Raw genomic sequence first — 13,699 nt, 5'->3', positions numbered from 1 at the left:
CGCCCAATATTGGCTGAACACTGTCTGCACGCATCACCTGTCGGAGCAAACCTCGGTCACAGCAACCTGCCAAGTGGGAATTACCCACCCCCCATCTTACAGGAGACGGGGGCACCATGCCATGCGGAAAGGTGCCCCGGGTCACCCCAAAGCTGGTGGCAAAACAGAGGTTTGCACCCTGGCCAGTCTGTGTGAATTCTACACGGGGCTAATGCGAGAGTCTGGAGGGGGCGGGAGGGGGAGAGAGCAACTCTTCCCCCGAACACTTGACCCCAATCATTCTGATTCTGTCCTCCTGGCTGGCACAGGCTGGGGGCGCCCCGGGCACACCTGTGCCACGCCTACGGCGCTCGGTGCCCCGCCTTGCACGGGGACCGGCTGGGATTCCTGCTGTCACAGCGGAGAGACGGGGGACCAAACACAGCGTCCCCCCGAAGGAGCCCTAAGCCGTGGGCACTCGGACAGTGGCACCCTCTCCGCAGGGCCCGTTCCAGGGGCAGGGCTCCGAGTGAGGGGGCGCCGGCCGCGCCCCGCCGGCCAGCGAGGAGCGCGCGTGTGGCCCGAAGGCACGCGGCACCGGGCTCCGCTGTCCGTGGCGTGTGGGACACATCAGTGTGTGCGGAGGGCACACATGGGGGGCGCCCCGGGTCTGTAATGTTTCGCTCCTGTCCACAATCCCAAACTCATCTGCAAAATAGTAACATCTGTCTGACCCCGGGCCACGGGCCGGTGACACCGTGTCCGGAGACGGAATTGTTTCCTGTCGCAGTGTTCCTGTGACGGGCGTCCCCAGCCGAGTGGGGGGTCCTGTCCTGAGCCTGTGACGGAAGGACAGGTGGGCACCCTGGGCCCAGGCCTGGCACGGACACCCTCCACAGGCCTGTGGGTGGCGGCGGGCTGGCGGCGTTAGCAGCTGTGATGGCGAGAGGCAGCGTCCCCACAGGCTTGGCCCCGGTCCTGGGGACGAGGCTGTGGTCGTGGCCGGCGGGGAGTCAGACGCTCTCAGACCACAGCCCCTCTGTCCGTGCCCGAGGAGGTGGGGGGAACGGACCCCCGGCGCCCCAGCGGCCCGCCGTCCTCAGGAAGGGCAGGCGGCCAGGCCTGCCGAACCGAGCGGGCCCCCGGGAAACGGCCCGCACCCCAAGTGCATCGGACCAGCGCCACGGCCTCCCCGGCACCCCCTCCACGTCCACAGACACCCGGTGAGGACGGCGGGGACAGGCCACACGTGCCCGATTCACAGGCTGGGGCCCGGCCAGGACCGCGGAATGCGGCCCGACGGGGAAGTGGGGTGGTTGCAGGTGATTAGCCAAGAGGAGGTCACGCTAGAGCAGGGCGGGCCCCCATCCAATGGGACCGTGTCCTTCTTAAGGGGACACTTGGACGCAGACGCACGGGGAGAACGCGATGGGAGATGCAGGCAGAGAGGAGGTGATGTGTCTACACGCCAAGGACCCCCGTAGATGCCAGGCAACCCCGGCCGCCGGGAGAGAGGCCCGGGGCAGTCTCAGCCTCAGAGGGCACCAGCCTGCCCGTACCCTGGCCTGGCCTTCCGCTCCCCACCCCGCCCCTCCGCCCCCGGCCCCCACACGCAAGCCTCTCAGGCCCCAGGGCGATGGCCGGTCCTCCGTGTCCTTTCTCCATCCTCAGAGCCACCTCCTGGATCAGGCACCTGCTCTCACCTGGTGTCTCAACAGCAGCCCAACAGGTCCGCCTGCCCGGCCTGCCTCCCCCGCAGCCCCCCCCCCCCCCCTCAGCCCAACACCTGGCCTGTCCGCCTCCTCCCACATTCCTCCTCCCAGCCGGCAGCACATCCTGTGGGCTCTGCCTTCACACGGACGCAGAGCCCAGGCCCCCGCCCACCGCTGCCCCTCAGCCCCTCACCGTCACCTCTCACCCGTCCTTGCAGCGGCCTCAGCGCTTCCTGATGCTCTCCCCGCTCCTCCCTCTCCCCCCACTGCCGTCCCTGCGAGCTCCCCGCTCTGGGTCTCACCCACACGCCCACTCCTGACCCCACCCCACACCTACTGTGCCCTCTCCCCTCCCTCGTCACCCTTCCCACTTCAGGCCACGGTGATCTTTGTTGTTTCACTCCCGCCTCCTGCCCTCATCCCGGGACCCGGGGGTTCTGTCTGTTTCGTTCCCTCCAATACTCCGCACCTACAGCAGTGCCCGGCACACGCCGGCGCTCGGCAACAACCACTCCATCTGGGCCGGAGCCACGTAAACCAGGGCGAGCCGTGGCGCTTGGGGTCCCCATTCCCCTCTCCTAACCGAACAAGGGGCGCTGCCCACCCACTGCTGCTCCCGGGGCCCGCGGGGCGGAGACGGCCCGGCCTGCAGGGGAGGCTGCCCCTGGCACAGGTGCTTTCCCGGCGCCCCCTCCCGGTGGGCGGGCCAACGGGGCTGGTTATGCTGATGGCCGGGATGGCACACCCAGCACCCCCCGCCCGGGAAGCTGTCTGTGGGAAGGTACCTGCCCCAGCTCTCAGAGGTGCAGGGAGGGACCTGGGGCTCAGGACGGGGCCCCACGGGCTGGTGCCAGGGCGCTGGGCACACGGGGGACCCTCCAACAAGGTTGGCGCCCTGAGATCAGGAGGGACGGTCCCAGATGCTGGAGGTGTGTGTGCCCACGGCCTGGCCCTCATAGCCCCACACCTGTGCCCACGCGGCCACGCCTGGCCCCGCTGGTCTCGGCCCCTCCCCACCCGCCCGGCTCTGCAGCGACACGGTGGTGAGATGGGCCTGGAGCTGAGGCCACCGCGGCTGCGAGGCTCCGCGCCCCCCGAGGGGCCGGGTTGTTGGGACGAGGAACTGGGTCTGCCTTTCGAAGCCCCGACCCCTGACCCTGAGCTCAGAGCCATGCTCCCCTCGAGACTGGCCGCGTGCCCAGAGCTTCACAGACAGCGTCCAGCGGCGGGGACACGGGTGCCCCGCCAGCGCCCAGGTGCCTCCCCCTGACCCCTGACCCCAGGTGTTGCCCACGAAGGGGCCCCTCCACCTCCGGGCCGCCCAAAGCCAAGGTTGATCTGAACCACGGGCAGCGTTTAAGGTCAAGGCCGCGGTGCCCAGGACCCTGAGGCCGTGGGTGGAGGGAGCCGTGCCCCCTGAGAACTTGGCGGTGCTGACCCCGGCACCCGGGATGGGCCCTTGTTTGGGAACAGGAGGCAGGTGTAACCGGGAAGGTGAGGTCACCTGGCCCGGGCGGGCCTGGTCCAATGACTCACGTCCCTGCAGAGAGGGACAGTGGACGCAGAGTCACACAGCGCAGGGAGGGGCCGCGTGGTGAGGGCGGCAGGGGCTGGAGCGGAGCCAGCCCCACAGGACAGGACAGCCTGTCCCCCCGGAACCCACGCGAGGCCAGGACCCGCCAGGCTCCGCCCGCCCTGTGCCCTGCGCCCAGGCTCTGGCCTCCCGGCTGCGGAGGTCCCAGGGGGGCGTCGGGTGCAGCGGGAGTGAGGTGCCGTGGGCCCAGGGGCCCGAGGGTGACAGGCTGTGAGGTGACAGTCCTGTTCCCATCGCCCTGAGGCTTGGGCTCCTGCCAGGCTGCGCTCCATCCCACGGGGCACGTGACAGCGTGAGGAGAGGGAGGGGCCAACCTGGCCCCGGGAGGAGGGTGGACACGCGGCCCAGGCGCCATCGGGGCTGGGTGGGAGGCCAGCCCACCACCCTCACGCTGGGAAGATGCGGTGCGGGCTGCAAGCATTGCCCCCACCCAGCCCCGCCCAGGAATCCCCCGCCCGCTCCTGCCCCTGAACTATGCCCGCTCACCCACGCGCTCCCACCTGCTGGCATGAGTCACGGCCTCCCACTCAGCTCCCTGGCACCTCACCTCATGCTGCTGCCTCCACGCCCTGCCCAGCTCTGCCAGGCACCCTCGGCCTCTGTGCTGCAGACCCAGGCCTGGCTGCGGGGCCCAGCCTCCCCGGGGCTCCCCTGGCCCTGGCCTAGGGCTGCCCACTCTCCAGGCCCCTCGCCGGGGTGCCCGCTGCCAGGCCCCTCGCCGGGCTGCCCTCTCTCCAGGCCCCTCGCCGGGGTGCCCGCTGCCAGGCCCCTCACCGGGGTGCCCACTGCCAGGCTGCACAGATGTGGGTAAATCCCACGTCCCCCTCCTCAGAAGCAGCAGTGACTCCTCGAGGGGACTTGGCAGCTCAGGGGACAGCCCGCCTCACCCCACAGCTGCTGCGGCTCCCTCCTCCTGGGCTCCGCGCGAAGGGCAGCACTTGGCCACCCAGGGCCCTCACCCTGCCATGTGCCCTCCTGGGGCTCCCCCTGCGAACCCACTCCACCAAGCGCTGTGCTCACGGCACCTTCCCAGAGGGGCTGCGGAGGCCGCCCACCTCCCGGCTCCCACCTCTCGGCGCCCAGCTCCCGGCTCCCACCTCCCGGCTCCCACCTCCCGGCTCCCACCTCCCGGCGCCCACCTCCCGGCGCCCACCTCCCGGCACCCACCTCCCGGCGCCCACCTCCCGGCGCCCAGCTCCCAGCGCCCAGCTCCCGGCGCCCACCTCCCGGCTCCCACCTCCCGGCGCCCACCTCCCGGCGCCCACCTCCCGGCTCCCACCTCCCGGCGCCCACCTCCCGGCACCCAGCTCCCGGCGCCCACCTCCCGGCTCCCACCTCCCGGCGCCCACCTCCCGGCGCCCAGCTCCCGGCACCCAGCTCCCGGCGCCCACCTCCCGGCTCCCACCTCCCGGCTCCCACCTCCCGGCTCCCACCTCCCGGCTCCCACCTCCCGGCGCCCACCTCCCGGCGCCCAGCTCCCGGCACCCAGTTCCCGGCGCCCACCTCCCTTCTCCCGCTGCCCTTGACTCCAGGGAGCATTTCCAAAGACAGTAGAACGGTCACTTGGCACACACACGTTCACGCTCCGTCCCCCGCACAGGAATGTCCGCCCTCACCGAGCCCCCCGCTCACCCCTGGGGCCACGCAAACGTGTGAAATGAGTGGCGGTGTGAACGCAGCCTGGGCCCCAACGTGGCCCTGAGGGCAGGCGGGTCGTGGGCAGGGGACAGGAGTGTCACCAGGAGAAGGTGAGGAGAGGAGCCTGGGAGGGGCAGAGCTGTCCACGGAGACGTTCCGAGCACAGGCCGCGAGCCCGCGGGGCGGGGCTGGGACCAGATGTCCCCGCGGCGCCCAGGGCCAGCGCCTTCCCTGCCCCGCGGGCCTTCCTGACGCTCCCAGCAGCTGCCGCCTCCCCCGCTCTCCTCCCTCTCCGGCTCCAGACCGGGGTCCCCTCCAAACCTCCTCCCGCCTCCCCCACGGTGCCCCGGCTTCCTGTCTGGGAGGAAGAGGAAGGCCCGTCCAGGTAACGTCCTCAGATGGAGCTCGTGGAAGCACAGCCAACGCCGCACGGGTTCGACTGCGGGTGGCAGATGGACACCGGGCATGCGTGTCCGGCACTTTCTGCAGGGCTGAGACCAGCGCAACCTGGGGTGACGCCGTGGGGTGACAGCCCCTGGGGCCACACGTTAGCAAAGTCTTTGGGGGTGTCAGCTCAGCACATGCAAACCCTGGGCCCACAGGCCCTCCGGGGTGCCACCCACAGACACAGAGTCTGTGCGCGACGTGGCGCCGCCCAGAATGGGCTGAGCAGCCGTGTGAATGCCCCGCCCCGGGGGCTGCCGTGGACAGCAGATGGTGCTGGGGTCCCACACAGAACGCCACCCCGCGTGAAGGCACCTGGGCCTCGGGGCGGACGGCAGTGCTGTATCACCGTCACTGTTCCCCAAGCGACAGGTGCACGGGGTGATGTGAGGGCGTCCTGGTCCCTCGGAGACGGGGAGGAGGGACCGTGTCTCCAGCCAGCTCCCCAGGCGGGAGCCCGCGTCAGGAATCTACGCATGTGCAGATGGATGGACGGGGACCACAAAGCAAGCGGGGCCAGTGCGGCTGAGGCAAGGTGGCACAGGGGTCCCTGACCCGTTTTCAACTGCTCTAAGTTATAAACTACCTATCTATCTATATATGTGTGTGTGTGTGTGTGTGTGTATATATATATATATATATATAGAGAGAGAGAGAGAGAGGTAATAAGCTAATTGGTCCTAATGGTGTCACGACCATTCAACAGGCTGCATGCGCACAGGAGCTGGTGGGCAGGGACGGGGGCAGGGACTTGCGCCACGCCGCCGGGGGCGGCCCCTGCAGCGGAGGTGCACGCAGGCCCACCACGCCACCTGGCCCAGAGCAGGGGCGTCAGGACAGGGGCGGGGCTTCGGCGGAGAGCTCTCAGCACTCCTGTGCCGGGGTCTGAAGGCACAGAGAGGAAGGGAGAGCAGATGGGTAGTTAGGGGGATCAGGCCAGGAGGGGAGAGCAGTTAGGGCCATCAGGCAGCCAGGAGAGCAGTTAGGGGCATCAGGCATGCAGGAGAGCAGTTAGGGGTATCAGGCAGACAGGAGAGCAGTTAGGGGCATCAGGCAGGCAGGAGAGCAGTTAGGGGCATCAGGCAGGCAGGAGAGCAGTTAGGGGCAGGAGAGCAGTTAGGGGCATCAGACAGCCAGGAGAGCAGTTAGGGGCATCAGGCAGCCAGGAGAGCAGTTAGGGGCATCAGGCAGGCAGGAGAGCAGTTAGGGGCATCAGGCAGGCAGGAGAGCAGTTAGGGGCATCAGACAGCCAGGAGAGCAGTTAGGGGCATCAGGCAGGCAGGAGAGCAGTTAGGGGCATCAGGCAGGCAGGAGAGCAGTTAGGGGCATCAGGCAGGCAGGAGAGCAGTTAGGGGCATCAGGCAGGCAGGCAGGTGAGCGCTTAGGAGCCAGTGGTTCTGGATTGCGAGAGGGATCCCAGATTGGAGAGGGTGCAGGCCTGGCTGAGGGACCCCCCCCCCCCACCCCCGCCCTGTGCACGAATTTAGTGCACCAGGCCCCTTAGTATGAAAATAAAGCAAAACAGCCACTGAGGGCGGTGGGGCTCGCAAAGGCCGAGGGCCGCCCTGGGGGTGTCGGTGCCCTGCAGCTGACCCGGCGTTTCCGCTCCTAGAAAAATCCCAGCGGAGACAGGAATGCGGGTGCTCCCAACGTGGGCGGGTCCCTGCTGCCCCAACTGGAAATGACTCCCACGCCCGCGGAGGGAAGCACGGGAATGCACGGGGTGCCGTCACCCAATGGAGTGCTCCGGAAAAAGAGGCGCCAGACCCTCCGCTCCTCGCCGCAGTGCAGACGAGTCTCAAGGACCCGGCGTTGCACCCCGGAAGCCAGACACCAAATACTTGGGGATCCGGGCAGGAGCGGGACTTGGGGTGACTGGCGGTGCCCGGGGCTGCTGGGAATTGGCGCTATTCCACCAATTCAGTTGTGGACCTACGGTGAGCTGAACACTTAGAATTTGTGCCTGTTCCTGTACCCATGAAATAGTCCAGTAAAAAGTAAACAATGAGCAAGTCCAAAAGGAAAAGGCTCCTATATACTTTTTAAAAATAAAAGACAAATTCAGTATTTCACCTGTGGGTACTAGGCCGGAGGGATGCAAAGATGAGGAGGCTGGCGGCATGGCTCAGTGGTTGAGCACTGACCTATGAACCGGGAGGTCACAGCTCAATCCCCGGTCGGGACACATGCCTGGGTTGTGGGCTCAATCCCCAGCAGGAGGTGTGCAGAGGCAGCTGATCAATGATTCTCTCTCATCATTGATGTTTCTGTCTCTCTCTCCCTCTCCCTTCCTCTCTGAAATATGTATACATACGTACATAGATGGATAGGTAGGCATATATATAGATGCATATAGATGAGGAGATGTCCCAGCCTCTGGGGATCGCAGCATCCGTGGTGGCAGGAGCCTGGCAGCACCATGGGGCCGGGCTGTGAGGGACCAGCCGACCGGCACCACCTTCCACCCCAGAGAGCAGGGCCCTGGAGGACCCCAGCAGATCCACAGCATCGGGAGACACACTGGACGAAGGGCTGGCACATACAAAGCCTGGTGACATGAACCGACGCCCGCCTGCCCAGGCCCACCTACATACGGGGCCCGCGTCTCCAGCGCCACCCTGGCGGCAGGGAAGCCCCCAGCCGCCACCCAGGCGCACCTCCTCCCGAGGCCGGCCCCACCTCCCGGCCAAAGGAGCCGCCATCCTGGGACGTGGTGTGAGGTGCTCAGAAATCCTGTTCCCCATCGATGTTCCCAACCGACAGGGAGGCGGCCCGCGGGCCAGCCCTGTCCACATTCCTCCACGGGGCGGCCGCACCTCAGGCCTGGGTGCCGACCCACATAGCTGGGTGCTCCCGTGCGCACTGGGGGCCCGGGATCCGAGCCGGGGCACTGCGCCAGGGGCTCACCCCCACCAGGGGATGCGGCGGCCCAGGGCAGCCCCTCCGGCCGGGCCCTGGCGGGGTCCCTGTTGGGCAGCGAGCCACAGGACGAGGCCGGCGGCCTGGCTCTGGAATTCTCCAGTTAGTAAACAGGACCCGGTCGGGACACCTGTGTGCCTGCGGGCGCTGACTCTCCGGCCCGAGAACGCTTTCTTAAACACGAAGGAAGGAAAATAATAACAAAGGGCGCGGGGATGAAACAGCCTGTCGGCCAGGCGAACTTTCAACCCACACCCTCAGCCCACCGAGGCCCAGCCCACACCCTGGCCAGGTTCCAGCAGAAACTGACTTGCCGGGGAGGTGGCTGGGCGCCCTGGCCACGGAGGAAGCCCGAGGCCCTACAAGACCACCCAGCACAGCGGCGCGGCCACGCAGAGCCGGCCACCCCCGTGCCGGCCAGATGTGGCGGACAGCGGCTGGGGTCGTTGGCCCGTCCCTGGCATCATTTAATGTTCTAGCAGAGAAAGGAGGGGCTGCCTTTATGTACCTCCCAGAGGGGCAGAAACTCCCCGCTCCCAGCCAACAGGTCAGGACAGGCCCGAGCCGGGGTAGGGGTGGAGGGGGTGGTGGGGAAGGGGGTGTGGGGAGGGCCCCAGGACGGGGCCTTTGCGTGCGCTCCATTCAAATACGAGCCGTTTCCGACAGACAAGTCCCAGTGTGCCCAGGGGAAGGAGGGCCTCACGGGTGTGCCGGGCGGAGGGCTCTACCGGGAGGCCGGTGTGGGGAGGCCTGGGCGGAGTCAGGCTGTGCAGGAGGCGGCCCGCAGGGCGGGGCCCCGGAACAGCTGCCCAGGGGCGGGGCCGGTTTATAGCAGCAGCCCGGGTGCTGGGCACACTGGAGCCCCCACCGAGTCACCGAGTCACCGAGCAGCATGCTCCCTGCCCTGCTCCTCCTGCCCAGCCTCCTGGGGGCCGCCCTGGCCAGCCCGGTGCAGGGCTCCCTGGAGTGCACTCAGGGCTCTGCCGCGTGGTGCCGAGACCTGCAGGCCGCAGCCCGGTGCGGGGCCCTGGGGCACTGCCGCAGCGCCGTCTGGAGCAAGCCCAGCGCCAGGACCTTGCCCTGTGACGTCTGCCTGGATGTGGTGGCTGCTGCCGGCAACGGCGCGAACCCGAACACCACAGATGCCGACGTCCTGGCTTTGGTGACCAAGACCTGCGAGTGGCTCCCCAGCCAGGACGCTTCGGCCAAATGCAAGGAGATGGTGGACGCCCACAGCTCGGCCATCCTCAGCATGCTCGGGGGGCCCCCGGGCAGCGCCCCCCCGCAGGTGTGCACCGCGCTCACCCTCTGCCAGCCGCTGCAGAGCCTCCCGGCCACCCCGGGGCCGCTCTCCGAGGAGGACACGTCCGAGCTGGTGGCCCCCTTCATGGCCAACGGGCCGCTCAGCTTCCACCTCCCGCCGATCCCCGAGGACCCCGTGTGCCAGGACTGCGTCCGGCTGGTCTCCCGGCTCCAGGACGCGGTGGGCTCCAACGTGTCCGCGCTGGCCGACGTGGTCACGCGGGAGCAGTGCAAGTCCCTGGGGCCCGGCGTGGCCCTCATCTGCAGCGACTACATCCAGCGGCTCCTCGGCCCCGGGGAGCACATGCTGAAGCTGGTCCTGCCCGAGGAGACCTGTGAGAGGGGCGGCTTCTGCGAGGCGCTGCAGGGGCCCCCCGAGCTCGCGGTCCCCTCGCTGGAGCCGCTGTCCGGGGGGAGGAGGACCGAGGTGCAGATGCAGGCCGGCCTGACCTGCGACGTGTGCCTGCAGGTGGTCCAGGAGCTGGACCAGTGGCTGGACTCCAACAGCACCGAGGCCCTCATCAGCCAGGCGCTGGAGCGCGTGTGCTCCGTGATGCCCGCCTCCATCGTCCAGCAGTGCGTCACCATGGTGGACGCCTACAGCCCCTCCCTGGTGCAGTTCGTGACCAGAGTCCCCCCCGAGAAGGTGTGCAAGGCCATCCGGCTCTGCGGCGGCGGCGGCGGGCGGCGGCGCGCCCGGGCGCTCCTCGGGCCCCGCGCCACCCTCCTGCCGCCCTTGCTGGACCGGGACAACCAGGGCAGCTTCTGCAACGGCTGCAAGCGGCTGCTGGGCGTGTCCTCCCGCAACCTGGAGCGCAAGAGCACCAAGCGCGGCATCCTGCAGGCCTTCAAGGGCGGCTGCCGCATCCTGCCGCTGCCCTACATGATCCAGTGCAACCGCTTCGTGGACGAGTACGAGCCCGTGCTCTTCGCCACGCTCTCGGAGATGATGGACCCCGCCGCCCTGTGCGCCAAGGTGGGCGCCTGCCACGCCCCCCGGGCCCCGCTGCTGGGCACCGACCAGTGCGTCCTGGGCCCCAGCTTCTGGTGCGCCAGCCCCGAGGCCGCCCAGATGTGCGACGCCCTGGAGCACTGCCAGCGCTTCATGTGGAAAGTGATGCCCTTCAACACCGGGGAGCCCGAGTGCCCCCCCCGGGGGCCCTCCGCACCCTGACCCCGCGGGGACCCCACTCCCGTTTCACAGCGGAGAACTGAGGCTCGGGGCGGGAGGCTGCCGAGGAGCAGGGCCGAGGCGCCGATCCCCATCCTCACCGCGATGCCCGTGGCTCTGCCCTTGTAAGTCTCCCCCAGCCCGGAACAAGCTGCCGGCCTGGCCCCGCCCGGCCACCTGCCCCTCAGCCTCCATCGCTGTGATGGGCTGACAGCGGGCCCGTCGTGGCCTGTGGGCCGCTCCGCACTCTGCCGATGAACGCCCAGCTGTGAGCCCGGCGGGGGAGAGGGCGGGGCAGAGGGGCCATCACAGGAGGGGCCCACCCTCTTCTCCAAGAGCTGCGGGCGGGGCTGTGTCTCCTCCCCAGCCACCCCCACTTGCTCAGGCCAGCGCTTCTCGTCCCGGGGTCCTTGCGGGTGGTCCCGACAGTGTGTGAGGGGTGTCTGTGGGCCTTTCTGGGGAGGAGGCTGGGACTCTGCATCTCCCAGGGGTGCCGGGCTCCACAGTCCTTCCCCCGCCTCAGCCCACACGGGGCCCCAGACATCCCGCCCCCCTGGCCCCAGGCGGAGGGGAGCCTGCGCTGCCCTATGAGGGGAAAATTGTGCCGGGTCTGGAGTGGCTTCTGGGCTGCGGAGCCTCTCGGTGGTGAGCAAATCCTTTCACCTGTCGGAGCCTCAGTTTTCCAATCTGTAGAATAGGGTGATCAGACATGTCTGGTGGGGATGGTGACACAATTCAAGGAGTTTCTCCCCCAGGGACCACACCCGTCCGTCTGCCGGGCCCCACAAACCCGGCTCAGGTCCCCCGGAGAATCTGGCTGTGCAAGCGCGGAATAAACGGAGCATCTCCAAACGCCGCCTGCCGTGTCCTCATTCCCCGGCAGGCCTGCTCCCCGGGCCCAGCAATCGCCCTCTCTGCCCCCCGGTGTCCCCTCCTGCGGGAAGCCCTCCTGGACTGGTTTAGCCACCCGATGTTTCTCTCCAGTGCTGTATCGTCATCGGTCTCCTGTGCCCCCGACCCCCTGGGGACAGCACGGGGGAGACCCCGCTGCCTCTCGAGCCCACACAGGGGCTCAGACCTTTGCGTGTCCCTGAGGCCCGGCCGGGTGACGCCTAGCAGCTGCCTTCAGACAAACCCTGTGGAACAAGAGGAGCGGTGCCCAGCCCGGGCGGGCAGGGGCCTGAGCGGGTGCTCTTTCCCGAGAGGCTACGCCTGAGCCCTTAGTCAATGTCCCAGGCCCGACCACTGCCCCAGGACACAGGCGAGCTGGGCCTGAGTTTCTGGGCTCCTCGGTGCTGGTTCACGCTGGCTGGACCGGGGCCGGGGCAGCCCTGTGAGGACTGCCAAGGGCTGATGGCCACGCTGCCCCCAACCCGAGGCCCAGATGTGGCCATGGATGGCAGCTCTGCATCCAATTTCATGACACAGGTGTCTGGGGATGCGAGGGCTTGCAAACTGGGAGGCCGTGTGCAAACCATGGTCCCAGGGCTGGCCCATGCTCCCCAGGGCTGGCCCACGGACCCCAGGGCTGGCCCACGGACCCCAGGGCTGGCCCACGGACCCCAGGGCTGGCCCACGGTCCCCAGGGCTGGCCCACGGACCCCAGGGCTGGCCCACGGTCCCCAGGGCTGGCCCATGCTCCCCAGGGCTGGCCCACGGACCCCAGGGCTGGCCCACGGTCCCCAGGGCTGGCCCACGGACCCCAGGGCTGGCCCATGGTCCCCAGGGCTGGCCCACGGTCCCCAGGGCTGGCCCACGGACCCCAGGGCTGGCCCACGGTCCCCAGGGCTGGCCCACGGACCCCAGGGCTGGCCCATGGTCCCCAGGGCTGGCCCACGGTCCCCAGGGCTGGCCCACGGTCCCCAGGGCTGGCCCACGGACCCCAGGGCTGGCCCACGGACCCCAGGGCTGGCCCACGGACCCCAGGGCTGGCCCACGGACCCCAGGGCTGGCCCACGGTCCCCAGGGCTGGCCCACGGTCCCAGGACTGGCCCACGGACCCCAGGGCTGGCCCAGAGGCTGTCCATCGGCAGTGGTGTCCCCTCTCTGTGAGACGGGCTGCAGCCGCTCCTCTGACCTGGTGGGGGACACTTGTGGACAGTCGTGTGACGGTGTTCCTGGGCTGTCACTAGTCGCGCACGGCTGGCCTGTGAGAGGCCGGAGGGGCCGCCACACCTCCCCGGTGACCCACCCACGCAGCGATGAGATGCCGTCCAGGACCCTCTGGCCCTGAGCTCACCACCTTCCCAAACCAAGCTCCCTGTGCTGGGCGGGTGGTGGGATCCCCGCATGGCCCTTCCCTCTGTCCACCCCCCCAAGACTGGGAGCCAGCGACAATGCGCCCCGTGTGTTTGTCCTCCAAGGACAGTGCCCAGTGGCACCTGCAGAGGGCTTCCCACACGCCCAGCGGGCACTGCCCAAGACTCAGCTGGACCTCGCTCCTCGCCCTCCACAACCACCAGGAGGAAGATACCACTATCATCCCACCTCACAGATCCAAAACAGACCAGAGAGGTTCAGTAACTGGCCCACGGCCACACAGCCAGCAGGTGGTGGAGCCAAGAGTCTAGCCCTGTGTGTCGGACCCTCACACCCACTGTACCCAAGAGGCTGGAGTTCAAGTCCCGACTCCACCACCCGAGACCTGGGCCTCAGGATTCTCATTCCTAAAATTCCTAAAGGGGCCTCCCGCCTCCGGAAGGGCGGGGTCCTCGGCCGGTGGTGAGGTGCGTGGGAGAGGCGAGCTCGTGCGGCCGGCGTCAAGGAGGGGGCTTTTACAATCCCTCCTCCCGCCAGACCTCTGTCCGTCTTTCCAGGGTTCAAACATACTGTCTTCCTCTCGCACATCTCCCTCCTATTCAACCCCCGGGGGTTTCGGGGGGAGACACAGCCGGCTCCCCTCCCCCAGCAGCGAGCCCCTTAGCCACTCTCGGCTGCTTA

The 13,699-nt window shown here is 68.5% G+C and overlaps 2 protein-coding genes across 2 annotated transcripts in view; one reads left to right on the top strand and one right to left on the bottom strand.

Annotated features, from left to right (window-relative positions):
- The window catches only part of SORCS2 (sortilin related VPS10 domain containing receptor 2), a 218,823-nt gene that overhangs the window by 100,029 nt on the left and 105,095 nt on the right, over positions 1–13,699 (bottom strand). The window lies entirely within an intron of this gene.
- PSAPL1 (prosaposin like 1) lies at positions 8,954–11,615 on the top strand. Its single transcript, XM_008150926.3, has one exon. It carries the CDS (start codon positions 9,179–9,181, stop codon positions 10,760–10,762), a length of 1,584 nt encoding a protein of 527 aa, XP_008149148.1. The 5' UTR covers positions 8,954–9,178; the 3' UTR covers positions 10,763–11,615.

This window comes from Eptesicus fuscus, chromosome 2 (assembly GCF_027574615.1).
Source record: "Eptesicus fuscus isolate TK198812 chromosome 2, DD_ASM_mEF_20220401, whole genome shotgun sequence".
NCBI classification, from domain to species: domain Eukaryota; kingdom Metazoa; phylum Chordata; class Mammalia; order Chiroptera; family Vespertilionidae; genus Eptesicus; species Eptesicus fuscus.
This window is presented reverse-complemented; position numbering and strand designations above follow the sequence as displayed.